The following is a 25,057-nucleotide window of genomic DNA, read 5'->3' on the forward strand; positions in this document are numbered from 1 at the left end:
GTACAACTGTTTATCTGCGGAGAGAAAGTCCGAGAGGGGTAAAAAAGCGAGGTTTGAGGCTGCAAAGGCCGTTCGTTGCCAAGAATGTTCCTCTTTAAATCCACCGGCTTGTGGTTTCGGGCCGCGCAGCCAAGTTGTTTGCACTTCTGGCCGCAGCTTCGCGGCCCCTCTTTTCTCAGTGCGTCTCCCCCCGTCCTCCCTACCCAGCTCCCCGAGCCTCCCTCTCTTTCTGCCTTCTGCTCTCTGCTTCGCCGTCCGCTTCTTCCAGCTCCCTGGTCTCACTCCCTCTCTTTCTTTATTTCCCCCCATCCTGCTTTTCCAGCCTCCCCTCCTCTCCCATCCCCTGCCCTCCCTGCCTTTCTACCCCCCCTTTCCCCAGCCCTCACCGTCCCTTCTCCCCGCCGCGGTGCCTCGCTCCCCTGCCCGCGGCCCTCCCTGCCTTTTCCCTCCCCAGCGCCCTCCGCCCGCCCCCGCGGGGTCCCCCCAGCCCCCCCAGGCCCGGCCAGGCCGCGGATGAAGCCGTTGTCGTGACAACCCGGGCAGCAGCGGCTGCGATGGGGCCGGCCGCTGCCCGTGGGGACATGCGGGGCCGCGGAGCCGCGGGGTGGGCTGCGCGGAGGGGGGCGCCGCGGCCGCGGCCTCCCCCCGGCTCCCGCCGTAGCGCTGAGCCGCCGCTTCGCGAGTGAGGATCCCTCCCTCCCTTCCTCCCTCCCTCCCTCGCTCCGCCTGGGAAAGTGGGTTAGGAAGGGAGCGCGGTGCTCAGAGACTGCACAGCCACGCACTGGAGCAGGACCGCCCGCACGCGCGGCGCAGGAACACAGGACTCTTGTTTTTCCTCTTCCTTTTTTTCACCTCTCTCCACCACTCCGAACGGATTGATTTAAAAGAAAAAAAAAAATTATTATTTTGCTACCTGACTTTTTCTTCTTGCTTCATTTTGATCTACCTTTCATACACACACACGTTTCTCTCTGTTTTTTTTTTCTTTCTTTCTTTTTTGACTGAAGGTTGCGCTAAGACTCTTTGGAAAGCCTTAAAAAAAAGGAAAGAGGTTGGGGGGAAAGAAGACAACAAGAGACTGAAAAGAGCAAGAGAAAGTGGCAGTTAAGAAGGACTGTGAAATCGCCTCCCCTATCTGGGGCTGTCGATCAGAGACAGAGTTTTACATTATTATTATTGTTTTTCTTTCTATATCTATCCATCTGTATATACGCTTCCAGAGAGAGACAAGTACTGACAGAGAAACTCAACGAGACCAGCCATGGTAGCAAGGGCTCAGCCTGATCGGAAGCAATTACCACTGGTCCTACTGAGATTGCTTTGCCTTCTCCCTACAGGGCTGCCAGTCCGCAGCGTGGATTTTACTCGAGGCACCGATAACATCACCGTGAGGCAGGGGGATACAGCCATCCTCAGGTAGGGCATTTTGCCAACTTTTCCTTGTCTATATCTCTATATCTGTACACATATACATGTGATATTATATATATGTGCGTGTGTATATGTTTATGTGAGAGTGTGTGGGGGGGTTTAATCTCTTGAACTGCAGTAGCAGCAGCTGCTACAACACAGCTCTGCATGCGTGTTTGTGCTTTAATATCAAAAATTGCAAAGCTTTTGAAAGCCTCTTGCTACCACTTCTCTGTGTAGTGCTCTGGATCAAAAGAATTTCAGTGGGGAAAGAAGAGCTGTTCACGTTAGCCAGCACTTGTGAATGTACGTTTTCCACCAGTTCTGCAGTATCAATAGAGAAATGGAAAAGGGATCCAGCTGTGCTTGCCAGATGTTCCATTGATCTTTCCCTACTTCTTTTCATACCTATGCAAAAACTTTATCCCTGGTGCTGCCAGAACTCTTGGGCAAGTTCTTTGGGGAAACTCTGGCTTTTAATTTTATTTATTTATTTTTGTGCTCGGAGGGGAGGGGAAATGGATACAGTAGTTGAAAGGCTGGTGAAAAAATGGACTAAGAGCTCCAATGTCCATGAAGCTTATGCATCATTCACAGTATTGGTTTCTTTGCGGGGCCAAGTAAATGGGTGTATGCAGTGCCTGCATATCTGAACGTTTGTGCTGAGGGTGGCTTTGCACACGAAGCCTCACTCACTAGTAATGTTGAGTGTTACATTTCTGTATTCGCTGTGCACGTTTTGAAAAGGTGGTCCCTAGACTACTTGGGCTTTCAGCTAGGAGTGTCCCAAATAACTGTAATCCAGTCACCTTTTTACTGTGGGCTTCTTTCTTGAATTTTGCCTTGCTCAACTTACCTTCAGTAACTTTCCTACTGAAGGAAAATTCTGTGTGTGTGCACACAGTATATTATGGCCATAAAACTACTGGACATAATTTAAAATAAGTCTGTAATCTGTATGAGGAGCTGATAGTGCACAAACCCTGAAGCATCAAGGGAGCAATTCCCTAGCAAAGCTAACGGCAGTGGCAAAGTTTTCTTTCTCTTCCTCTGAAATAAATCCTGCTAGATGTCACCAAATGGCCTGCTACATGATCCCCTGTGTCCTGCATCCCTCCCATTTAATGACAGAGGGGTATGTGAGCTAGCAAGATGGGATCAGGGAAGAAGGATGCTAGAAGAGGGGTGTGTGTGTGTGTGTGTGCGTGCTGTGTTGTTTTGATCCTGGAATATCCATTCAGCAGCTTCCATTCCCCAGCTCTCCAGACTTGTTAACTTGCATGTAAGATTTATCCACTTGGAGTAATAGGATTTACAGAGTAATTCATCTGCCTTGCATATGCTATAAAAGGGTTTTAGATGCAACACGGAAAACACCTAACAACGGGTGTTGCCTCTGACTCCAGGCTCCTCTCCCCTCCCTTTCGCTCAGTAGCAATTCGTATATCCCATTAACCCTTTTTTAGCAGGATTCCCAGCTGACTTTATCCCTGTCTTTAAAGGCAGATCCCTTCTATCAGCCCTTTACTTTGGAGAGGCAGCTCAGGCAGATGTTTGTCGGCATGTTTGTTACATACGGCAGCAGACAAGTCATTAAACTCGCTTGCCCAGCCAGGGGTCACTGGATTTCTATTTCCCACTTAACCTTGGATCCTTTGAGTTTATCTAGACACTGTGTGCTAAAGCTGTATTTGCAGCAGAGAGGGCCGAGTGGATGGTGGAGATGGTGTCTGCATGTGCGGCGTGTAAAGCATTTGGAAGCAAGCTGAATGGGGCTACATGTGGGAGTGTTTTTGGTGTCTGCATGTGTGTGTGGAGAGAGTGCAGCTTGCCAGTGTTATGTCAGGCCCTGTAATAAAACATCTTAATGAGGTGATCCAGCTGTGTCAGCCAGATGTGTGCCAAGTGACACAGTTCGCAGGAGCAACACACCTCCCCATCCTGTTAGTGCTTGCCCCAAGCAATACAGGCTTCCTGGCAGGGCACATTTCTGTCAGAAGTGACTGTGGACAGAGCACAGGCTCTTCATCCTGCAGCCTGCCTTTCTGAGCTCTTGAAGTAGATCCAACAGGTTATATGCTTTTTCTGCCTCCTCAGAAGGGCAGTTGTCTCCCCTCCCTCTGCCTGGGACCAGTCCCAGGTTGCCTGGGACATTTCCCTGCCTCCTTTGGATCCTCAGATCCCTGTGTCCAGCCCACTTTAGGTCCTGCAGGATGACATTTCATTCCCGCAGGTTCAAAGCAAAGGGGTGTTTGCTAGTTCCCCCTGCCTCTTTCTCCCCCACCCCTCCAAGACATAACTCACTTTAAGACAGCCTTGTGTTTAAAAATCTCCCAGCATCTCTTTCTCTCTCTGCTACAGATCCACTAGTGACAGCACAAGTGGAAGAGCTAGATGGGGAAAAGCTATTAGATGATCTGTACTAACCCTGCTCAGAGCAGATCTCTGCCTCCGTAGAGAGATAGGTAAGAGATTTCTTTACAGAGATCATATCACCTATCTTTGCTATGCATCCACTTCAGAGAGGGCAGGGAGAGCACACAGCAGCAGTTTACCAGCACACAGTAGCTCCATCCAGTAGCTTGAAAGGAAGTGAAAATGTAGGAGGGAGAAGGAAGGGTGTGCATTTGCAGAGAATTAAAGGCAGCACACATAGTGATAATAGAACTTCCGACACTTTGTTAATGTAAATTGTGGTGCAAATCATTCAGCAAAGCACAGAAGACAGGATATTCTAACTGATTCTTCTCCTTTGGGCCTTTATACATTTGTATGTAGTGTTACACTTGTAGGTAGAAAATGGGTGGATGGATTGATCTATGAAGTGGAGGAAAATAGTTTCCCATCATAAGCCCTATTGTCTCTAAAGGAAGCCACTCCTCTGGAGTTTCATCTGCTCTTTGGTACCTCAGAATAGAATTATACTGGGAAGTTTGGATATGACTTTTTAAAGCCATGGCATTTAAAATATCCCCCTGCTATGGACTTTTAAAAAATGTTCCTAACACTATATTGGCTCATCTCCTAAATGTCCTGGCAGCAGATTTGATTCATTTGTTGGCCTTGCTGAAGGTTGGTGACTTTTAGTGAGTACTTGGCATGAGGAGGTTAGTCAGAGAATTGCAGAGATTGAGAATAAAAATAGCTTGTGATAGACTATCCCCAGGGAAAAGGTTAATGGTCAGCTCCTCAGAGTAAGGCTGAAAGGGAGGAGGGGTCTGAAAGCCATAGCAGGTGAGAAGGTCTGAGCATAGATACTAGTGTTTTGTCCAGCTACAACCAAGAAAATAGAGCAGCGTGTTTTAAAGATGACATTGTGCACCAGACACTCTGTCAGGGTTGTAAGGGTGTGACTTACTTAGGTTCCTTTTTTTTTTTTTTTAACCCTGATTTCAGCAAGTGAAGAAGGACAGTGTGTCTTATTTTGATGATTGAGAGGGAGCTGTGCGCTAGAATTTCTGGAGAGCGTTTTGCTTACAAGATCACAGTCATGGGGTTGTCAGGTTTTGTATAGAATTTCCCTGCTTGACATAAAAAAAAAAAAATCTCCAATCAACCAAAATGCAAACTCCAAACTAACCATAACAGGAAAAAAAAAAAAAACCCAAGTCCCAACCCCAAATCTTTCGTCTGTGTATCTAAATATACAATCTCACTGTGTCAACATTTTCCCTGAATGTAGAAGTGCTCGCTGAAGCGCTGAATCCCAGATCCGCTCCTGTCTTTCTCCATAGCATGGGACCATGCCACAGCCTTTTCCCAAATGGAGATAGTTGCTGCTGAGCTCTTCCACAAGGGGCCTTTGAGGATTTATTAGATGTTTTGGTGGTGTTTCTTAAACTTTTGTTCCTTGCCTAGCACAGTAGGAAAAAGCGCTGGGCTCTGTAGGTGCTCCCCCAGTAGAAATTGGTGAAAGGATTTCCCAGACCTCCAGAATTAGGCTCTTTTCTCCAAAGTCATGGGCATCTTCTGCACAGCTCAGTGAAATTTGTCATTGCCTTTTGCACCTCTTGGAGCTCATCCAATCATGCATCAAGAGTGGCTTCATCGCACGAGATGCTGAGCCATCCAGTGCCACTGAAGTGTAGGGGAAAGTAAGCTGTACCCCCCTACCACTCCCTTTCCACATCATTTTCTCTGCAAGTATTGACTGAAGAAAGGCAGGGACCCTGTGCTTTGTTCCTAACCTTTCAGCCTGCATGGGTGGGAGGGAAGGGATACAAAACAGAAGTATGTTGGCTAAGCAGGGACGCATGCAATAATGGAGGGCAGCTCCCACAAACCAGGGAGGGAGGGAAGTGTGCCTCACTGTCGCATTTGATGCTTGCACTAGGTTGGAGGCAAAATGGCGATGCAGCCCATGCGGTGGGAGAAGATACCTGCACTGTGTGGGAGATGAAATGGCCACCTCTGCCAGGGACCATCATGGTGGGCCCACTCCTGCAAAGTGCCTTTAAAGCACTATTTCAAGGGCTTCAGTGGGACTTGCAGGTTGCCCAGGGCTTTGAGTGGTTCCAGCACAAGGACAAGTTTGGCCTTTAATCAGTTCTGAAATGGAGCTCATCATTAGCTGGAAACAAAATGGGTCACATTCCAGTCCCAGTCTGCTCAGTTATACCAGTACAAATCCACAAAAACCCAAAGGCACTGCCAGAAAAGCCGCATTTGTCTTTGGGGCAGATTGCTGGGGACTGCTAAAGAGGTACAAGCGACTCATGCAGGGCTTAAGCTGCTGAGTGCTTCTCAGAGGATGCTCAGCCCCCTGGAGAACTGGGATCAAGCCAAGTTCAGAATCTGGCTCATTGTTCTCGAGTTTTTTCCAAGCATCAACTTTTCATCAAAGATTAAATCAATCTGATTCTGATGCACTGAGGAAAACCAGCATTTAACTGAGTGTGCAATTTCCATTTTTACCAGGTCTTTTTAAATAAAATGAAGTTTTGGCTTGATAGCATGTATAGGAACTTTCATCCTAATGGGCAATTAGTTTCTTAAAGTTACATGTATCAAAGGATAAGCTAGGATCAAATTTCCAGCAGTAACGACAGCACTGTTGGTGTAATCCTGTAATATAAGCAATTCATGCAAACTCTTTTCTTGGCCTCCTAGTATTTTACTGATATCGTACATGTGGAGCTGTGTTTGAGGACAAAGGCACCTCAGGCAAAATAGCAACACAGCATCACAACAAAGTTTATGCCCTATGCAGTCAGCTTAAAAGAAAAGTAAAAGCAGTTCAGATTACACTTATAATTAGCATTTGATTTATAACAGGAAGCACTGAGCTGAGCCCTTTGCTAGAAATGAGAATAGGCATGTTCAAAGGTATAATGCTACATAATAATACGGTCCTGGCAGTAAAATTGTAACCTTGATTATTAGTAGTATTGTTGTGGCACTTAAAGGCCACCACTAAGATGAGGCACCCTTTGTATTAAGTGCTATACGAGCACAGCGTAAGAAAGATGCCCTGTTCCACACAGCCTGCAGGCTATTAGTCGGGACGGGCAGAGGCTGGGGGTGAGAAAGAGGTGCCCAGAGGTGAAGCGACTTGCCCAAGGTTGCACAGCAGGGCTTAGACGCGCCCAGCCTGCTGACCTATCTGTTAGCTTGGGGTTGCCTCTTGGCTCAGTGATGCAGCAACCCAACGAATGTGACAAACAAGGTTTCCTTCGTATGTCCTGATCTGCATTGGTATTGACTACAAGACCCAGAGAGGCTTCTTTGTTTTCTGGTATATACAGAGCATTCATTATCATGTATAGGTTACGTATGTAGAGAAGGGATGTCAGGATCTGTGCAAAAGGGTCTGGGCTCTGCTGGTATTTTCCTTTTTTTTTAAAAAAAAAAAAAAACTAAAATATGAAAAGAAATGTATAAATGCAGTAACAGATGATGTTGCAAAACTTCCAGGTCTGGCAGCAGATGGTGCCATTATATGAAGGCATACATGCATACATAGATATGTGAGTGTGTGTGCATACATATGATAAAAGACATTGCAATATGTACATGGTCAGAGGCTGGAGATTAGCATCTCTCCTTCTCACATACACACAATGTTTTTATATAGCATGCCCAGTGGTGAGAGGGGCCTTTGCAATACTGTTTTTCCTGAGAGGTGGGACTAATACATCACAAGCAAAGGCTGAATGGATATTAAAAAAGGAAAGATTCTTTTTTACGGTGATACTATGTTTAACAACACTGTATGTATAGCTTGCATTCAAAAAGGTGGAGGAGGAGAGACAGCATCAGACTAGCTTTAACCTCCTCCCCTGAGTCTGCACATACATTTCAGTTTGCAGCTAAGTACTATATGTTTTCCTACTTAGTTGGCATTAAAATTTATATAGTGGTACGTGTTACCTGGAGTGTCTCTGAGTCTGTACCCCTCTTCTACTCTGCTCCCCTCCCCAGCAGGTCATGAGGAAAGACCTAGTCTTAAAATAGCTTGCAGTTCCTGGAATTCGCAGTCTCTTAACTATAAGTTTTCAAAATATATATTGCACATACCTGTCCTTTATATCCAGATACATAGGCGTCTGATTCTGATGGAACTGCAGGGCCGACTCAGTGCTGATGCAGCTGCCTGTCTTCAGCAGGCTTACCGCAAGAGTGAATTTAGCTGTTTTCATTGAAGGTGCCTAGTTTTGTTGTCCATCAAAATTCATTTTGGCTTGCATGAACTCATGCTCTTCTGGAGTAAGTGCAATAGAGGCCACAAAGGTGAAGTCAGAAATTTGCTGAGTTTTCTTTTACTCCTCTCTCTCTGAAGAAGAAACGAATGTGATTTTCAGCTGAATCTAACACCAAAGCATCTGCTTCAGGCTTCAGGCACATCTAACATGTCTGGTTTTATGGTAAGTAATGGGAACTAATAACGATGAGTTTCACCGCTGCCTAGAAAACAGCTATTTCAAAATAATCTGGACAGCCAATATCTTCTGCCCATGTGTATTTCTGTAGATATTGTCAGGAGCAACTCAGTCGGGTGGAAGAGGCCCAGTGTGACCCCCAAAGTGCCCCTATTGTGCTAGGCCCTGTGCAAAGAGCAGAGAAGTAGCCCTGCTGCAACTCTATTGATTTTGCTGAAGTTGGGCTTTTTTAGCCAGAGCTAACTTAATGGAATTGAGCCCACTCAGACTGGGCTGGAGTTCAACATATACTTCGCAGTAACACACGGAGGTCTGTGCTTGCGTGTGCCTGTGCACAAATGTGTATTTCTCTACATTTGCTCCTATTTAAAAACAAAAAATGTTTGCATGTGCTTGTACAATTATTCATATACACTTTATAAAGTTGCCAGTGTTGTGTACCCGAGAGGCAGTGCTGCCTGACAGATAGGATAACAGGCTGTTCGCTTGGAGATCTACATTGCTTTCTGACTTTCACGCTTGGACTTCTGTAACCATCTCTAATGCTCAGAGTGCCCTTTCTCTTCACTGTGCCTCAGTTGCTACAACTGTTAAGGAAAAAAAGCAACTAGCAAAGAGAATTTTGGCATCTTCCTCTGCTGCTGCTTGGTGGTTAACACCATGGTAGATCTGGCTAATACTGTGCCTTTCAAGTAGCACCCTGCACCACTTTCACCACTGAAATTTGCATTTCTGTGGCAGAGGGAGGTAGCAAAAACTTGAGAGGAGCAGGGAGGCTCCTCGTCAACACACACCCTTCACCCTCCCACCTCATATGAGAGACAAGATGTGAACAAGTGGTTTCTTTTCACAGACACGCTCCTTAGATGTGTTCCTAGAGGAGCAGCAGATTTGCAAGGGGGAAGAAAGGCTAAGAGGGCTCAGGCTGCCAAAGCAGTCCCATGCTGTGCAGTGGTGTGAAACGACTGTGGTCACACTGCTGTTCCCCTGCCATTCACGGTGCCACTGCATCCACCCCACTCTGGAGTCCCCCAGCACCGGGGTGACCACATTGGAGACCCACTGCTGTCCGTGCCCCAACAAGGTTTGGCAGCTCTCAGTGCATCAGTGATGGTAGTGTCTCAGCAGTGGTTACACTGGTGCTTTCTGGTTTGGGAATCCAGCAATGCTGTAACCAGGAATGACCCTGGAGCTGCACAGCAGCTGCCTTTGGCTCTCTGCTTTCCCAATCCCTCTGTCCCAGACCGGGCGTCCATCCTTGCGCGAGGGAGACTGTGACTCTGAGCTCTGCATCCGTTCACTTTTCTTGCCTCGCAGTGCAAACAAAACCCATATTGAAATCCACTGGTAGGCAGCATCCACGACTTTGAATAGTAAATATAAATCTCTCCCTCTGTCTGTCTATCTGTCTGTCTGTCTGTCTCTCTCTCTGTTATTAAGCTGACAGGCACTTAGCCAATTATCCAGTTGCAGTCTAAGCTGTATTTATGGTGGAGGAAGAGACAACTCATACAGCTCTTGTCTTCAGGGCTTCAGCTGAGTCTCCCTTGTGTGCTGTAGCATTTTCCCCTGTGTGAGCTGCTTAGGATGCTCAGGGAAAGAAACCAATGAAGGGGATGAGTAAAGGAAAGGGAGGGGGAAGCGGAGGAGAGGAAAGAGGTCTCCCCCCGCCCCAAACCAGATGTGTGCCAGAACTCTCATTGTTTGCAGTTGTTTTTGTGTTCGAATTTGGCAGAACGCGAGCGCCTTTGTTGTGTAAGATTGTGATGTATGTGGAATGCGATGGCTGTGGGCTCTCACAGTCTTTTTGGCTGTGACAGGGCTAAGAGTCAGAAACTATGCGGTGACAGACTGAATCTGTGCCTTGAAGTAAGGGGGCCATACGTACTCAGGAACACAGTGTGAATCTGTAACTTGGGGCCAAGAGCCACAGCTAATCCCCAATGCATTGCACCTCAAACATACTGCCTGTGCCAGTTCAAGTGTTTACTCCAAACAGCAAGATTTAGGCAAATAGCACTGAAGTGTTCTGTGAATATTTTCATGAATGTTAAAAATGAATTCAGTTGGGCTGCAGCTGTGTTTCCTTTGTGTGCATGTGCATCTTTTTTTTTTCTCTGTTCCCCCTTGTGAATAATCTGAGTGGCTGAGCTTTGCTTGCCCTGGCGCTCATCGACAGAACATTTCAAACGGGTTCATGGACGAGCAAACAAGGCTCTCGCTGCACCTTCTGCAGCTGGGACTCTGTGGCTGCACAGATCTGCGGGCATGTGCACCCCCATACACGTGGTTACTTCGTGTCTGTTCCTGTGTTGCTCTTGATATATATATTTATACACACACACACACATTTATATATATAGTTTATCCTATATAATTCATAGGATGTTGCTTGGGGAGCAGTGAACATGGTTCTCACAACCCCTTGTCAGAGCCCTGGCATAAAAGCAGTCGAACAAGTGCAATGTGGAGCTGATCTCAGCTTGAGCCACAATAATTTATGTGCATGTGACAAGAGAAAATTACCTTTAAACTCTGCACCCCACCAATCAATCTTACAGCAGCCTGTTTTTTCTAGGAAAGGTGCTTCAGGCCAGGTCTATCAAGCTCAGAAAAAGAAAGGTTAAAATGGTCTAACATCATTATCTCTTTCTTTGCCTTTTCCGGAGAGGAGCCAAAGTGACAAAGCCTGGCTGACTCCTCACCAGCTCCTTAATAAAGCACCCAATTCCTAACCTCCAGCCCAGATTCCCAAGGAGTTGGCAGGACTTTGTCCATGGTCAGGCCATGTATTCAGGGAAGTGGAAAGGAGAGCACATGACAGAGGGGACCAAATACAAGTAAGCACACTGGAATTTAAAAGTGTTCAAGAGGGGGGAAAAAAATAATGCGACTACACAGTAGAAACCCTGCTGAGTGACTGCAGGTAGCTCAGGGACTTTACAAAACCCCAATCTGCTCCAGGGCATCCTCTAAACCTGGTGAAAAGCTGGATTCGGGGAGTGATTACTCCCTGGAAATTATTGGCTCCTATCTGCAAACTATAATGTAATATAATATAATAGCTATATGCGAACTATAATATAATATGATATAATCCATCATCTCCCTCCCCGCAGCTACTGAGCAGGGAGCTAATGCCAGCTGAGGCAGTCATTTATGGGGGCCCAGTGCTGGGGGTGGGGGGATTTGAGCCACCCTCCGTGTATGAGCAGAGGGCACATATGAGACACGGTTTGGTGGTGTCTGCTCCTCCTGTTGGAGCAGATGGGTTTATTAACAGCTTTCTCAGGTCAAAGGACAGGGGAGGTGTGAAGTTCCCGGGGTCAGGGCTGTGGTGGGAGATGGGGAGGGATGGCTGCAGCCCCCTTCCCCTTTTCCCATCTGCCACCCCGTTGCCTTCTGCATGCTACTTCTGCGTGCTGATTAAGCGGAGGTGGTCTTTCTGCAGCCGCCTGCCATTTCTTGGACAGCCTCTGTCCCTGCGGCCCCAGCTCCTGGCCGGCCCCGCAGATTCATCCTGGCTGCCCTGCAGCTGTGTTGAGGATCCACAGTCTCACCATCTACCCATCTGTCTTTTTAAATAACCCATTTTGGGTGCACTGGTTGCCTTCCCCAAGTTGGCCGTTTCTTTCCCCATCCAGTTGCCCCGTGCTGCTGACCTCTGGGCTGGCCAGCAGCACGACAGGAGGGCCACCTGGATGAGCGTACGCATGAGGCAGCGAGCCACTTTCCAGATCCCTTTGACATGCCATGGAAAAGTGACGCACACATCAGCACAGTTGCTGGCACATACCTGCTGTACGGATGCACAGACGTGTTTGTCTGCTTCGTGGATTATGCTGCTATTTAATTGAAATCACTCCTGGGTGTGACTGGATTGAGAAGGGAGTGCTGGCTGTGTTTTAAGACAAGCCTTACACTTGCAAGCAAGTACAGTGTGAATACCTGGCTTTAGATCATGCGGACTAAGGACTTTGTGATAAGAAGTTACAGAAGGGCAGCCCCCCTATAATGACTTCCCCCTTTAACTTTCCCAGTAATGGCTGTTTTCTGAAATGGGCTCCTGGTAGTACTGGCCTTGTGTTTATCAAAAAACAAGGCAGCAAGCATAAAGAAGTATACATAGTTTGTCGTTCTCACCTGTGTGCTACACAAAGCAGCCACTGTTCTGGACGGTAAACTGTTGAGGGCAGCATGTGTTTGGGCAGTACCCCTTATGGTGCATGTGGGTATCAGTATATGCGTATACGGTAAATATGGGCATCAGTAATGAGAAATCACACCCTGATGAGGGACACAAAAGAAGTTACCTCTTTCACTGACTAGACCCACAGGACCTGTTGTTAGAGGAGAGTCCAGGGGCTTGTTTATACCTGGCGCTTGCTGTCTCTCAAAGTGTGCACAGAGCCTTCGAGTTGTGCATGTGCTGCACCTCATTCGCCTTCCCTCCACTGCCAACCTTGACTGCCCCTTGCTGCTAGGGCAAGAGAAAGGGCAGAGTGTGTATGCCGAAGTTTGTCCACTGAGGAAGGATGGATAAGTTCATCAGAAGGAGAGAGGTGGAATATCTCTTTTGCAGCTGTCTCCCCTCTTGCAACTCACCCCCAGCTCCCTCTGCTTGGCAAGTTCCCTGATCCAGCCTGCCACTTTGCTTAATGAAGCTGTCAGTCACATCTCTTTTGCCTGCTCCATCTTCTCTCTCTCTCTCTCTTTCTCTTCCCCCCCACCTTTGCTTTCTCTGTGTCAGTCCATCTCCTTCTTGCCCCTCCCCAACACGCACACTTATTCCTGACTCCAGCTCCCTCCCCATTCTCCTTTTCTTTCTCCCTCTTTGCTCAGCTCTGATTTCCTTTAAACTTCCCTCCTTCCTGGACCTGCAGAATAAGGATGGAGGCTGGGGAAAAAAGAAAAGAAAAAACAGAAAAAGATGCAGGAGCATTTCAGAGGCTGCAGTGCCCTGTGTCCTTCTGCTGTAGATCATAGTGCAGGCTCTGAGCTCCCTCGCTGGGCATGGCCACTCAATCAGCGCATTGTATTCAGGCTGGGCCTGCTGAGTATTTCCAGTGTATTTATTTTCTGTTCCTATACTGAATGCCTGGTGCCTATTTGTCCTGAGAGCTCATAGGAAGGGAGGGACAGGGGGGCTAGTAAGAAGTGGGGGCTGTCTCACCAATAAAGCTCTTTCTCTTCCCAGCAGGAATGCAGTTGGATGCCTGTTGCATCCCAGTGCTCTGCTTCTGCTTTTAATTGCAGCCCAAGCTGGAAATGGAGTGGAAGGAAAGCCCGTTCACTGGTGGGGTGGTTGCAGGCAAGAGCTGAGGCTGCAGGCTCATGAGCAAAAGCTGCCTTGCTTCTGTCAGCAGAGGGGAAATGCTGGAGTGCTTCCTTAGCATGCTTTGGTGCTGCTGTTGGAAGGAGGCAGCTGGGGGCTTTTCTGTCCTTTGTCATGTCTCCTTCTTGGGTGGGTGGTCTGATGCTCCTGCAAGATGCTGACCTGCCTGACTCAAGTTAGTGCTGGGCTGCAGGCCTGAGCTTAGCTTGTGCAAGTGGCAAAGACAAACGCATATAAAAGACAGTGTTGTTTCAGTCTTGTGGAAAGTCCTCAGTGTTCACAGTGCCTCTTTGAGCTTTAAGAGAAGCAGCAGGTCTACAGCTGGTGAGTTCTGATCACCTCATCCAGATTTGTCCGTTTGAGGAGAGGCTTGCAGGAGGGCCTTTCCAGGAACTCTGGAGACAGCCCCACGTATTAGGCATGTGACCACAAGGATGTGGGGTTTTTAGAGATAAACTACAGCCAGCTGCTGGGGTAGGGGGTTTCCTCAGTGCTAGTCACCCTTTATTATCCTCCTTGTGGTAACTTCTTTTTGTGAAACTGGGACTCTGAAGTCTTTGTGGCAATGCACGCATCCTGACTACTTTTACACCTCAGGGAAACCTGAGTTTGGCATCCGTAATCAGGAGCAGAAGGTGCTGCAGGCAATCTGTCTTCCTAACACTGCATTAAACCCATTTTAGTTCTTCTGGCTAAATACCAAATTATCTGTCCACCCACTCAGCCTCCCCACTGCATCAACTGTGCTTAGTGATGGGCCATCTGTAGGACTTTCACCTGGACAAGGGGGCCCACAGGGGTTCTTGCATAACATGCTGCGTGCGTATTCATTGGCCTTTAGAGCGGCATTTCTTTCCTTCCTCTTCTCCCGGCTGTTCTCCAGTACTGGCAATGAGTCAGAGGCATGCAGGTCTATCCATTTGAAAAGTATGCCCAAGGTGGAGTAACATGTGCAGCTTCCTTTTTACCTATGTTGGGAAGTGGTGCTTAAATGCAGGCCAGGTGGGTCAAGGACCTTGGGTATGATCAGAGCAGTTAGCCTTTTAAGTAGCATTTTTTTTCTGTGTTGATCTCAAAGTGGGAGCAACATACAGCTCCCAGAGGAGAGAGAGGGAAGGACGTGCAGCAGGTTTCACAGCATCATTCAGAGTCTCATTGGATGTCATGTTGAGTCCTTCTCTAGCGTGTCTCCCCCTCCACTGGCATTGCGTCCCTGCTCCAGGCATAGTGCTGGCTGCTTGCTGATCTGTGTACGTTATGAAGTAGAGCCCTGGGTCTATTTGGGGGGCTTTATGTTTCTAGAGAGATAAGGACCAGTTGGATGCAGTCCAGAAGAGAGCAATGGGAATGATCAGAAGTCTAGACAGTGTAGTCTGTGAAGGGAGATGGGTGGAAATGGGATTGCTAGGCCTAAAGAAGAGAGGACTAAGAGTGAGATATGCTAACAGCCTGTAGGTACATAAAAGGCAAAGGAAAAGAGTAATATCTTCTGCATGCCCGTAGTGGAGAAGACAGGGAGGAATAGTTTAGACTGCAGCAAGAGAGACTTGGGTTAAATGTTAGTAAGAACCCTGAAACAGTAAAGATAGTAAAATTTTGAATCAGATTGCCTCAGGAGACTGTGGACCTCCGTCACTGGAGAGCTCTAAGACAGCCTAGACTCATATGAGGAGAGACAGATGCCACAAATGATGAAGTGGAGCTGATCCATCCTTCACACAGAGGAACAGACTAGATGGTTCCTTTTGCTCTCTTCCATCTCTGCTCCTCTGTGATTCTGTGTGGCTTTTGGGCTCAGAGAACTGCAGGAGCCTGGACAGAAACACAGCTGAAAGGTTCAGAGAAATGCCTCAGCAAGGAGCCAAGTGAGCCTGGCCAGTAGGTCCTCACCCATTTCTTTTGCCATGGTTGCCCTTTCCACTTCCATCCCAGGAGCATGATGCGCTCCAGGGCACCTGCAATCAGTGCCACTCTACTCGAAGCATGTGACTCTTAACCTGTCTGGAAAACTGGGCTAGGAATCAGTGTTGAGACTATCCTTAAAACTAAGTTTCTCTCAAACTGACAAAGATCTTTCTCTCCTCTGCTGGCCTTGGAGGCCTGCAGGACATAGAGGGTGTTTTACCATAAGTGTGATAGGAAAGATGAGTTGAAGGTTCAGTGCTTTCTCCTGGAAACGTTTGATGATGTTGCTGAATGTTTACCTCATGAGGCTTTGTCAGCATGTTCTGCTAATGAAATGACACATCTCCCTGATGCGACATCCCCTTTTGCAGTGGGATAAGAGCTCATGAGACTCGGGGACTGTCCAAGGGGTGGGTTATGGTGTATGAATGCCATTCGGTTCTTTCACCACTGGGGAGTTGGTATGTGACATAGGCCACAAATAGGAGCAGACAGGGAGCCTTGCAACCACTGAGGGTCATTCATCAAGCAGTGAATTGGGCAACTTCCAGGGACATATGGAGTAGCCAGAAAACTCCATTGCAGCTGGGATGCAAGGCAGGGAGGTAGAGAAAGAATTTTCTGGGAGGGGGAGGAGCAGGATAAGAGAGGAAAGACTGTTCTGGAAGAGAAGTATGCAAGCAAAATCTTTGGGTCCTACTGTAAAGTTTGGATGAATGTGTTCAGCCTTAATCTTTCTCAGGCTTTAGTGACCTAGGTTTTGCTAACCTGGCTGGCAAGCTGCCAGAGGCCATCTCCGTTGCTCACTCATTGTCCACTCTCGTTCTGTCTCCGACTCATGTTTTCTTGTCAGCATTTCTCTCCTGCAGATCGATTCCTCCTTGGCTCAACCCAGTGATTTTTAAGCGTAGAGAGAAACTTCGTCTTGGCGGGTGAGAGATAATCAAGCTGAATATTACCCATCTCTGAAGTGCAGGCAGTCCATGAGCAGAGCCAAAGTCAATATCTTGGCAGATGTTGCCTTGCATTGATTTATCTTCTCTCTCCTGGAGCAGTTGTTGGCCTCGGAGAAGGCAGCCTGGTCACCTGGCCAAGCCCCAAAACATTTGCAGGCTGCAATAGCTTGCTTGATTTGGTCTCGGGAAGCTGCTTTCCTCAGTGTCTAGGACTGGAGGAGTGTGGTTCCAGGCTCACAAATCCCTCCTTCCCTCCTATGTTCACACTAGTGTTACCTCATGTGCCAAGACGGATCCTGGGCTCAGAGCGCCAGCTCACAGAATCAGGCTAAGCCAGCCTCATTTACTGGCTTCATGGAGCAAGAAAACAATTGTCTGTGTTGCTGCTGGGAAGGGGAGAGGAGCAGGAGACTTATGTCACAGAGGCAGCCTGGAGCACAGGGGCTTCCTCTTGCAGGGAACCTGGATGTGTCTGGGGGGAAACAGGGGAGAGGAAACTTCTGTCTGAGCAGGGAGGGAGCATCTCTGAAGCAGGAGCTGGAGGAGAAGGGAAGGGTCCCCTCTTCAAGTCAGAGGAATTAAAGCCATGGGGTAGGGCAGTAGGAAGGGGAGTGTCTCTGGAGAGCAGGGTGGAGGTGGAGGGAGGCAGTCAGGGGACCAGTTGCCAGGCAGGAGGTACAGGTCAAAGGAGCGCTGCTCCTGGGCTTTGCCTGTCTGGACGAGCAGATGAATGTGTGTGACACTACCTGCACAGAGTCCCAGTTCCCAGCTCCCCAGGATAATGTGCTCTCTGTTTTCAAAGACCTTTGAGCTCTCCTCCTGCATCTGGGAGCCCCGGGTTTGGGTCTGGCAGGAAAGGGCCTCCAACAGAGTAGGCAGGGGGCTTTTTCAAAACCACTTCTAAGGAGAAACCATCTGTATGATCTCAAGTAACAAACATTCACATACAAACCCCATCCCCTTCAGTACCATTGCCTCTCCTTCAGCCCCCCCTTCCTTGGCCGCTCATCTCCCCAACACTGGCTGAGCCCTTCACAGCTTCTCTCTTGCTATGGCTCTGCCACTTTGATTCTGTAGCGGCAAGCGCTGCGCAGATATATACCTAACATCTCTGGTTCTGCAGTCTCCCCGATGGCATGGACAGATGCTGATTGTCTTCATGCCCAGTTGGGGACAGCAGGGATCATTATAAATAGCATCAATTCCTTGCGTAGCAAAGAAAAAAGCTTTCCCCTAAAAGTCCATCCCTCTGCTCCCAGGACTTGCCAGGAGGTCTCTTAAATGTCACAGTAGGTTTGCAGCAGACAGTACCTCTGGAGGCTTCCTGTGGGTTCAGGTCTTGATCCAGGCAGCAAATGGAACAAGTTTGTTGAATCTTTCCTCTCAACCTAATTTTTTTCTGCCTATCATCATTTTTATGTGAATGGCACTTGCTGTTCAGAAGAGGCTTGGGCCTGAAATAGATGTGAGCGTGTAAAATGCATGAGCCTGATGCTCTGGGAAAAGAAAAAGTCTAGAATAGCCAGGGCAGGAAAGGGGCACTGGCAGAACTGGTTGGGGGGGCCTCAGGCTGGGAGAACTGGGGACTGCAAGGCTGTCGTACTGCAACACAACACAGACGGGTTAAGACTGATCAAACATTCCTACAAGAAATACTAGTAATATGCTTTTCCAGAATTAAAGGCTCCTTTCCCTGCTCCCCACTGGGGTTTATTTGCTGCTGCAGAAATGCATACTACCTGGAGGAGCCAAAAGCACCTGTTTAGGAGCATAGTTGTTCGGCCCCCTTTCCCCTGCTCCCTGTCCACAGGCAGAGATCAGCATGTAACGCCTTGTGGTAGATGAAGCCCTTTCCACTTCCCTAGCTGATGCCAGGCTCTGTCTTGCTGACAGCAGCCGGACGCCCCGCAGCTTGGGCACCATTTCAGCCTCGGGCAGTGCTTGCTGCTGCTGGGGCTCTTGTTTGCATCAGCAAATGCTCCTTCACTGGGGGTCTGTGGCTACAGGGGCTGCGCTGCGCTTGCCAGCTGAAGAGCTCCCTGCAGGCATTGCAGGGGGAGGCCATGGTAGCATCTGCACAGTGATATTTAAATGAGAATTGCTCATATGTGATACAAGGAGTAACAGGGAGCTCTACCAACACTTGGATACCCTTCACCTCGTGCATCCCTCCCAGCTGCTCTGAAGTGCCTCATTGAGGCCCTGTTCGGGCAGTCGTTGTGCTGTATATTATGCCATCCACCTGTGTTTGTGATTTCTGCCCCGTCCTTGCTTGTTCTCTGGTTTCATTTGCATTTTTTGTTCTCATATTGAGTTACCTGGAGTGCTTTTGGAGGCACCAAGGCTGCTTTGCAGAAGTTAATGATTGTGCATTCTGCTTGGTGGTGCCTCATGTAGACTTTGCTTTTATGTGATGGAGCTTAAAATATGCTCAGAGCAAATGAAAGTGTTAACCTCTATTATAAGTATATATAGATAAGTTGTTGTCAGATCTATGCCAGAGCACATGGAATTACTCTGAGAATATTTGGCTCTGTAGTCCCTAACATTTCTGACTTTCAAAGTATTTTAATTAATTTGCCCTTTGAGACAAGTCACTATTCGTCTTGCCTTTTTGCAGTGGGAGAAACTGAGGCTCAAAGAGGAGATTTGTCTCAGCAAATTAGTGGCTGAATACAGGTGATGAAAACTTTTGCAAGTTGGAGCCCCAGTTTGTAATTCCTATTCAGAGCTGTGTACTGACTGACTGCTAGATCAGGATATTGCACGAACATCTCCCAACATGATACAAAAGCAGTATATCATCTCTTTTTAGTTGTGGTCAGAAAGGCCAGAGCTGGCAGTTCCAATTCAGTGGAAATGAAGCTATGTGCTGGAAACACTCGCTTTCTTTCATATTCTTGAGCAAATTTCGGAACGTTGCTCGTACCTCGGTTTCCCTCTCTGTAAAATGGAGATTCTGATCCAGAGAATGAGCATACTGGTAAAGAAGGAACCTGTATTCATGCATGTCTGTAAAGGAGGCAGGAAAGTTGAGAAGAGAAACCTATGGATAGCAGTGCTAAGTGTTGTTGGTTTTAGTTGTATTTATTTGCTTTTCTGCAAAAAAAATTTTATTTAAAATTTTATTATTGGGAAGGAATAAAGCAGGGTATCCAAAAAGAAAGAAAGAAAGAAAAGAAATGGCTACAAAATATATACTGGCTCACTGGGCTCTGTTGAGAAGATCTAGATGGAGTCACAGGAAATGACGGACCTGAAAATCTTGGAGGTGTGTCTGTGGCAGGTCCCTTCAGGGACTGAAATTATAATGTATTGAAGCAAGCTGTCTGTTCCCTAAAAGTTTGCTAAGAACAAATGCATTCCCTCATGGGTCAATGCCAGATCCAGCATTTCTTGGAGATCGCTCAAAGTCAGCATGGGTGATAAATGATAGAGGACGGAATTTTTTGCTGCTGGGACACAAGCCATCTGAAAGGGAAATTTCTTTTCAGGTCCTCCATGAGCTCATTAAGACGGACAGGATAGTCACTCTTCTCTCTTACCTGAACCCTTAAAAACCTCTTAAGAGAGAGTACTTTTCAAACAGACTCTTATGTAGCATACATGAATTTCCCCACAAATAGAAGAATTAAAGCAATAGCAGATGATAGCAGAAGCCTTTTAGTCCAGTATCTTGTATTTGTTAATGGGTTTTATAGAAGAAAACATACAGCCCTCCTAAGTGGGCAAATAGGCGAAACTTGCTGTTAGAGGAAATTTCTTCTGTGTCCCAGACAGCTCATTTCCTGCTTGTGATCTGAAACAAGAGGATTTATATCAGTAATGTTGGGGGAGGGGGAGAGTTTTCCCATTCTGTATTAAGTGACCATCAAAATCTTTGCTATTCACATAACTGCTTTGCATTCCCTTTATGAAAAGCCTTTAAGTACCTGGTCTTGTAGCAGTGAGTTCCACAAATAACTTGCACATTGTAGGAAAGCTGCAAATCCTATCCAGCCTCGAATAGGTAGTCTTTCAGTTTTATGGGATGTTTCCTAGGTTTATCAAGGTATTTGCCTTCCCTGTAATGTTCATTATTATATATCCCTATAGTATCCAGACTGATTTGTTTCCTCTTTAAGGCAAAAAGCTCCAGTCTTTTCAACCTCCCATGTTGCAGAAGTTTTGCCATGCCTCTAATTCCATGTTTTCACCTGTTCCTGAACCACTTTTATTTCTATCATATCTTTTGCAGATAGGGTGACCTGAACCTGAATATTGTATTGCAATGCAGTACCACTCCTGGCCTTGTTTTCTCTCCTAGTCTCAGTGCTTCCTATTATTATGTTTTGTTTTTTGCCTGTATGGAACAGAGGATTTTCATGAGATTGCCATAAACAAATCTTTTTTTCTGAATAATTACAGTTAATTTGGAAGCCAACAAGATAACTCAGATTATTTCTTCTGGAATATGCATCACCTGGCATCATATACCTGGTCAGAAATTTTGCTTAATACAGCATATAGCCAAGCAGAATAGCTTCATCTGTCATTTGTAAACTGAGTCGATTCACTGCTTGCTGTTGTTCTTGTCTTATGGAGTCATAGTCTACCTTTTGTTTAAAATTCATTATGTTTTTTAAAGCGATCTTCTAGCCTTCCCTGGAATCTTTGAGATAACACATTGCATTTAATAATGATTTAACGGCATACCCATAGAAGGGTCACTGTGCTTTTAAACATCACTGAAGCACAGTCACCTCTGAGGCGGAACCTTGCAATTATTAAATGGCAAACGGCAGCAGGTTTAAGACAAGAAGAGAAGAAGAAGAATGTATCCAATTGAATCTGCAAGGGGAATTTAGGAAAGCAGATTGTAATTAAAGTAATCGGAATTCAGACAGGACTACAGTCTCTCCACCCTACACTCTTGAAAAGTGTTAAGGGCTCTTTGATTATAAGCAGTCTTTTCCTTTATACTCTTCTCATTCGAAAGACGTTGCCCAAGCAACTTATCATCTCCCCTCGTAAGTCTCATGAAAAGACAAGATACTAAATAGCCAAAGGAAAACCAAAGCTACCTGCATGAAAACTTTATGAAACCCAAATTCCTGGTTAGTCAAAGAAATGTAATACCCCAGAACTCCAACATTCTGCACACTGCTCATCTGAAACATTTTGCAGTATCTTTCAGAAGGCATTAGATCGAGGATGTTTTTCACAGGTGAGGAGTAGGAGAAGTAGTAGTCAGATGGCAAGAAAGGTATTTGGAGACTGATGAATGAGACACAGCCACAGAAATCGGAGATGGAGAAGGAGGCATATTAATGTGCACTCCCATAGAGCAAACTCTTTTGGGCTTGCCTGTTACTTGGTTACTTACTAGATCATTGTAATTATTTTGGTTGGAATTTATTTGAGCTACTTTATTTCATATGGAACAAGAAATCCTTTTGCCTTGTAACAAACTTCTTAATGTGTCTGACCTCAATTCCTGGAAGAGTCCACTGGAGAGCACAGTACACAAAAACATTTGCACAAAATATAGGAAAACTGCTTGGTGTGGTTTTGACCTGAAATACACCCTAATAAGATACTGGTAGCAGAGACTGAGATCATGTGATACTCAACAGGAATCCAGGAGTTGATTTACTATTATTTTTCCTTTTTTAAATTAGAAGAAAAACAGTTGACATTTTAAGCCTGTGTTTCTGAAGAACAATAAATTCAGATATGTCTCTGTAGTAAGAGCCCCTGGTGTTGTTGAGTTCCATCTATCAATAATTCCAACCTAGTGTGTTTTAGTACAGGATATGCCTGTTGGTGTAGACTTACCCAAACTCTTTAGAGTGGATCAAGATATGCTTGTGATTAGGATATGAAAAACAAAATCTGATGGATTGATGATAGCAGCAGACCTCAAGATCTCTCTTTGACCTTCTAGGAAGAAATCAATCCCATATATATCCAGTATACTACCTTCTTCATCTCTTCTGGGAGTATGCAGCTGTGGAGTCGGGGAGAGCCGGAAGTCCTTTCAGATCACCAGGACTCTGGTACATTACAAAATAAAACAGTCTTTCATAGTAACAACATCTCCTTCCCACATCTCCTCTCCTCCCAGAGAGCAGTTTGCCTCCCACTTCATCTCTGTAAGTTCAGTCTCTCTCTGCTCATTCCTCCAAAACATTTTACAACACTTTAATTAGACACGTATCTCCAATTTACTACTATTTAAAGGGGTAAGCAGTTAATGTTGTAAGACTGAGAAAGCCTGGTAATTAATTATTAACTCCAAGGACCTGGCTATCTCACTAACCAGCCTTGTCTCAAATAGCATCTCTCTCTTAAAACCTTTGTTCACAGTAATTAAATAGTAAGGAGGAGGAGCACCTTGGAGCTAGTCCAACCAAGTCTGTCTGATACGAAGTGCATCTCTGCCAGGCTGCCCTTTTTCATCCAACCTTCCAACATGGGCATCGTGAGAAAACAAATTTTCACGACCATGGGTGCACTCCAACTTTGTCCAGCAGATACTTCTGCAAATAATGTAGTGGGATGCCCTCTGCACCACGACTCTCAAAACACAAAAACAGTTGGGATCATCCCCATCTCTAGAAAAGCAGCATGTCCTGGGAGGGGTACAGGTCTCAGGCTGCAATGCTCCCACCTTCCTCCCCGAAACTGAAGCATTATAAGCTGAGGAAGTCAGATGCAGCCCCTGACTACCTCTACAGCTTGCCTCAGAGCATACTTCGGAGTAGAGCCTAAGCTACTTTTGGCTCAGGTTCTGCATTTCAGGACATCCATCAGCCCATAGCTTTGCAAGCTGAAATGCTAGTATGTTTGTAACAGATGTTTGTTAAGCATATACTGTGCTTGTGCAGAGATACAGAGAGGAAGAAGATGATTGGTGGGGGAATCTGTGGTTTGCAGTGAGAAGGTGCTGAAGTTTATCAGTGGGTTTACTGCCGAGGATGGATATTGGCCAGCTGGATGCGTCAGACCTTCCTCCTCAGTGAAAAGTTTTAAATACAGATGCATCCAGATGCAGTGAACACAGAGATAATGTGGGGATTAGCATGCTGTGTGGGAGAGCATGACTGGGAAACCTGGGGTTTGTTCTCTGCTCTGCTCTGCTGCTGACTCATTGTGCGTGTTTTGGGGCACACCGTTTCCCCTTCCCAGATTTCTCTTTCCTTATCTATTATATGACAGGGATAAAGATACTTAATACCTTCAGAAAGTGCTTTGAGCTCTGTGAATGAAAGCTGCTAAACAGTGGTGAGGAAAAATCAGGGTTGTTTTATTGTCTCCTGGCCAAATTTCACTTTGGCTAGCTACTTAATTGCCTCTGTACTTTCAACTGGAAGAAGTATTCTTCAGAGCTTCCTTAACCTGTCTTGTGGTGCGTCTGTGCACTGCTAACAAGCTACACTTTTCAAGTCTAAAGGGAGATGCCCTTCTGTGATGACTGAAGTGATCTTTCATTGTTCCTTCACTATCTCCCAAAGGTGCTGCCAGGCTTTAATGAACTATTCATCAAGTGCTTTGAGATCTTTTGATGGGAGCAGTCCAGGTAAGTGCATGATTCTCACTGCACAGTGAGAAGGTGACGTCCACCCATTTACTGATCAGCTTTATCTGCAAAAAGTAGCCCCTTTCTTTGGATGGGGGAATGCAGCAGCAAAAACACCTGTTACAAACATCAGCTGTGAAGAAATAGGAAGTTGCAATGGTGTCAAGCTCTAATTTTTTTAAGTGTTTAAATTGGCAAGATTTCTGGAAAGGACAGGCTGGTTGGGTTTGAGTTTTTGTTTTGGTGGGATTTTTGAGGTGGGAGTTGCTTTTTGTTCTTGTCAATCTGATGGACAGAAAGCATTGGTTTTCCAAGCTGGCTGGAATCCAGCGCTCTCAGCTGATCAGAGCTGAGCTTTTGTGTGCACAGGTGTCTTCTGTGCAGCCCTTGTCATTTTACCTCTGTAATAACGCACTGTGCAAAGTGGGTCTTGAGTACATCTGCTCTGCAAATAAATCTTGTGGCCTCAGCATGTTATCCCATGTTCTCTACATGTGCGGATGGACAATGGAGAACAAATGAATGAAAACCAAGTGTGATAAAAGGATACCAAAGGAACAGGTGAACATATCAGACTGGGAAGAAGTCTCAACTCCATGCATATGTTTCCCCTGTTTGGACACGTAGTTACCTATTTTCTAGTGCCACATTATTTCAGTGTCGTAATTTGAAAAGGTTGACCCTCAGAGAAGAAAATTAATTTCTTTCCAGCTGTCACAAAGATCCTTCCCTCCTCTTGCTCCAGGCAGTCTCTTTCTGCATGCTAGAGCAGAAGCCCTTCCTTTCCCTGACTTCACATCTCTCAACTCTTTCTTTTCTGGGCTGGACTTTAGTTTCCCTTCTGACAGACTGGAGTTGATACCTGTCTGCTTGATAAAGCGCTTTGAGATGCCTCCAGCAGGTGAATGCAGCCAGGGAAGTGTGCATGGGATGTGGCTATGGAGGATCCTCTTTTTACCCCTTCTGGGAAACCTGCATGCTCGATCACCTCTCTGAAATGCCTGTACACCAA

General features: G+C 46.4%; 1 protein-coding gene across 4 annotated transcripts in view; it reads left to right on the plus strand.

Annotated features, from left to right (window-relative positions):
* Window positions 1–25,057, plus strand: part of LSAMP (limbic system associated membrane protein) — a 1,042,261-nt gene that overhangs the window by 721,346 nt on the left and 295,858 nt on the right. For 2 of the 4 annotated variants that reach the window (XM_026056894.1, XM_026056896.1), the window contains exon 1: window positions 834–1,416. In XM_026056894.1, the coding sequence (XP_025912679.1) occupies window positions 1,262–1,416 (155 nt within the window). In that variant the 5' untranslated portion in view covers window positions 834–1,261. Of the gene's footprint in view, window positions 1–833; window positions 1,417–25,057 lie in introns of those variants that run through there. The other 2 variants (XM_026056897.1, XM_026056895.1) reach the window with 2 other exon arrangements.

The sequence above is a fragment of the Apteryx rowi genome, unplaced genomic scaffold, assembly GCF_003343035.1.
Source record: "Apteryx rowi isolate R43461 unplaced genomic scaffold, aptRow1 scaffold_134, whole genome shotgun sequence".
NCBI lineage: Eukaryota > Metazoa > Chordata > Aves > Apterygiformes > Apterygidae > Apteryx > Apteryx rowi.